At 38.1% G+C, this 3,753-nt stretch overlaps 1 protein-coding gene across 1 annotated transcript; it reads left to right on the top strand.

Annotated features, from left to right (window-relative positions):
• The first annotated feature begins 1,391 nt into the window (after positions 1-1,391).
• Positions 1,392-3,200, top strand: LOC114183813 (polyphenol oxidase, chloroplastic-like). The gene has a single exon (XM_028070962.1). It carries the CDS (start codon positions 1,767-1,769, stop codon positions 3,105-3,107), a length of 1,341 nt encoding a protein of 446 aa, XP_027926763.1. The 5' UTR covers positions 1,392-1,766; the 3' UTR covers positions 3,108-3,200.
• The last annotated feature ends 553 nt before the right edge of the window (positions 3,201-3,753 follow it).

Genomic DNA, 3,753 nt, shown 5'->3' with positions numbered 1-3,753 from the left:
CCTTCAAATGAAGTTGAGAAGACCAATATGAGTAGAGTTCCTTATGCATCTGCGGTGGGCAGTTTGATGTATGCGATGGTGTGTACAAGACCAGATATTGCACATGCTGTTGGTACAGTTAGTCGATTTTTGTCAAACCCAGGTAGAGAGCATTGGAATGCTGTGAAATGGATTTTGAGGTATCTTCATGGTACAGTTGATATGAAGCTTTGTTTTGGAGGTGATAAACCTACTTTGATGGGTTACTCAGACTCAGATTTGGCTGGGGATATTGATTCCAGAAAGTCCACTTCGGGCTATTTGATAAAGTTTGCAGGGGGAGCTGTGGCTTGGCAATCAAGACTACAAAGGTGTGTAGCGTTGTCTACTACAGAAGCAGAGTTCATTGCTATTACTGAAGCATGCAAGGAGGTGTTATGGTTGAAGAAATTCTTGCAGGAGCTTGGTTTTAGGCAAGATAACTATTCATTGTTTGTTGATAGCCAAAGTGCTATCCATCTTGGTAAGAATCCAACTTTTCATTCTAGATCCAAACATATTGATGTGAGGTATCATTGGATACGTGATGCTTTGGATGCTAAGTTGTTGGAGTTGAAAAAGGTTCATACAGATGATAATGGTGCTGATATGATGACTAAAGCATTGCCAAGAGGAAAGTTTGAAGTTTGTTGTGAGATCGCCGGTTTGGCGGTTATCTCCACATAGTTGTGAGGGGGAGATTTGTTGGGTATTGGGCTCCCTTCCTATGTGGAGAAAAGGCCCAAAATTTGAGAAGCCCATGTCTCACTTAAACCTAGTGGAGAGGAGGCTATAAAATAAAGAGAGAGGCAGAACAATAGAGTTAGAATACACTGAAAGCCCTAACACATAGAGGGAGAGGTAGAGGGAAAATTCTGTTCACGTTTTTCATAGAGCTGTCGCAGTAAATTCGGCGCTGCGGATTCGTTCACCGTTGGATCGGGCTGAAATTTTTACAGCAGGTTCGGAACTCATTGCTCTTCATTCTGACCGGTCGGATCTTTGATACGAGGTCTGAGTTGGGAGATATTAATTTCGCACTGCAGCAGTGATTTGTAGAGGTTTTCCTCTCTTGTTCTTCTCTATTTGAAAGCTTTGTTGCTTTGTTATTTGGTTGGGTGTTGGCACTAATTTGTGCTATTGATTAAGACTCTTTTGTACTCTTGTTGATCATAGTGAAGCTATTTCTTTGGTCTGGACGACTCGTGGTTTTTACCCTTGATTTGAGGGGTTTTCCACGTTAAAAATCTTGGTGCCTTTATTTGTGCTTTTGGTGGTTTATTATTGCTGCTCTTTGATTATTGCTCCTCATAGATTCTTGCAAGTTAGGGGAAATTATATCCGCTGCATTCTCTGGTATATTGTTTGTTATTGTTTTCCCCATCACTTCTAAGCTTCTACCTTTATTCTTGGCCCTTCTTCTCTTTCTCATTCCCTTAACATCCATTCTCAACACTGACTTCTCTGTCTTCACTGCTGCCATAAAATTCATTTGCAGACAAAGGCATAAACCCTTTCATGGCCTCACCGCCACAAGTTCCAACCAAAGAGACAAAAATATTGACCACTCATTTTCCATCTCTAGAGCAATATCTCTTAATATAAGCCACTGTTTTCCTGTGGAGTTACCTTCTAATCCAATAACAGGCACCCATTGTTGTCCTCCTACACCGTCTTTCTCCAAGCTCAAAGATTTCAAAGATTTTGCTTCTCCCAATGCAACACTGCGAGTCAGGAAACCATTTCACATGCTTGATGAACAATACATAGCTAAATTTGAAAAGGGCATTGCACTCATGAAAGCCCTCCCTCAAGATGACCCACGTAGCTTTATTCAACAAGCTAAGGTTCACTGCGCCTATTGCAACGGGGCTTATCACTTCTATCCCCCTTTTCAAGACACAAAATTCGACATTCATAGGTCATGGTTTTTCTTTCCATTCCATCGTTGGTACATATACTTCTTCGAACGAATTTTAGGGAACTTAATCGGTGACCCTCACTTTGCTTTACCATTCTGGAATTGGGATTCTATAGAGGGCATGCAAATGCCATCTTGTTTCACAGACCGTAACTCCTCACTTTATCACCAACTCCGACACCAGAAACACTTGCCACCCCACGTCGTTGACCTCAACTATGATCTTGAAGATCGCCACGTCCCTTCTCAGCAACAAGTTTCGTATAATTTAGCCACCATGTACAAGCAAATGGTGCTTGCAAGCACCACCGAATTGTTCATGGGAAGCCCTTTTCGGCTAGGGGATAACCCTCATCCTGGTATCGGTTCTGTGGAGGATGCTCCACATAATACCGTTCATAGCTGGGTTGGTGAGGCTGATACCCCACACCGTGAGGACATGGGCACGTTCTACACAGCTGCTAGAGACCCCATTTTCTATGGTCATCACTCGAACTTGGATCGAATGTGGGCGATATGGAAAACACTGGGAGAAGGAAGAAGGGACTATAGTGATGAAGATTGGTTAGATTCTGAGTTTTACTTCTACGATGAGAATGCCGATTTTGTTCGTGTTAAGGTAAGAGATTGCATTGATATTAAAAAGTTGGGGTACGTGTACCAAGATATTGATCTTCCATGGTTGCGTACGCCACCCACATCACGAAAAAGTAAGCTCCTGAGACAAAGGAAGAAGGATGAAGTTCTGAGTTCGAAGCCGATAAAATTTCCTTTGGTTTTGGATTCCGTAACGAGTGTCATTGTTAAGAGGCCGAAGAAAATAAGGAGCAGGGAAGAGAAAGAAAAAGACGAAGAGGTTTTAGTGATGGAAGGGATTGAGTTTGGAAGTGATAAATTTGTTAAGTTTGATGTTCATGTTGATGATGACGAAGAGAGGTTGAGTAATCCAGATGAGACAGAATTTGTGGGAAGTTTTGTGAATGTGCCGCATGGACATGGCCATAACATCACCACTACCTTTAAAGTTGCCATATCCAAAGTTCTGGAGAATTTAGAAGCTGCAGAAGACGATGATGTGCTCGTTACTTTGGTACCTCATGTCGGAAAAGGAGACATAATCCTGGGTAACGTCAAAATTCAGTTTATTCCAAGAGAGTCGAAGGATTAATTAAATTTCAACTCTCCATTATTTTAGGTATTTTAAAGTGAATTTGTGTTAAATTTAAATGAGTTTAAGTATTATTCAATTATTTTTTTCTTCGAGTGTCCACATCTTATTTGTTTATATGTATTGCTATTGGTTGTTTATAGGTTAAAATACTTTTTTTTTTGTTGAGTTTGTTAAATTAGTCTTAATTTTGATTTTGTATTTAAATAAATCTTAATTTTGTCAATTTTGTTTAATTTTGTCTTTTTTTTAACACGGTTTAAATTATTACACTGACCGTCACATGTTATTTTGTAATTTTTTTTATTTATTTATTTTTTAAATTTCTTTAAATGTTCACGTGTCAAAGTGAGCATGTGTCAGAATTAATTTTTTATATTCAATTTAGTTTCTATATTCATTATTTTTTATCAATTTAGTATTTTTTTTAACATGAACCAATTTTGTCCTTTTCAAAATTGATACCAAATTTAATTTTTATATTAAAATTCATATTTTTTATTAAATATATTAAAATTCACTTCATTATAACTTTTATATAAAATTTAAATTTGGTCCCAATTTCGAGAGGAACAAAATTGCTTAAATTTAAACAAAATTGGAACTAAAATGAACAAAAATAAATATAGAGACTGAATTGAATATA

This window comes from Vigna unguiculata, chromosome 5 (genome assembly GCF_004118075.2).
Source record: "Vigna unguiculata cultivar IT97K-499-35 chromosome 5, ASM411807v1, whole genome shotgun sequence".
Taxonomy (NCBI): Eukaryota; Viridiplantae; Streptophyta; class Magnoliopsida; order Fabales; family Fabaceae; genus Vigna; species Vigna unguiculata.
This window is presented reverse-complemented; position numbering and strand designations above follow the sequence as displayed.

What these genes read in the sequence shown, in the direction of transcription:
- LOC114183813 (XM_028070962.1), top strand. Translation starts at nt 1,767, where the DNA reads ATGCTTGATGAACAATACATAGCTAAATTTGAAAAGGGCATTGCACTC.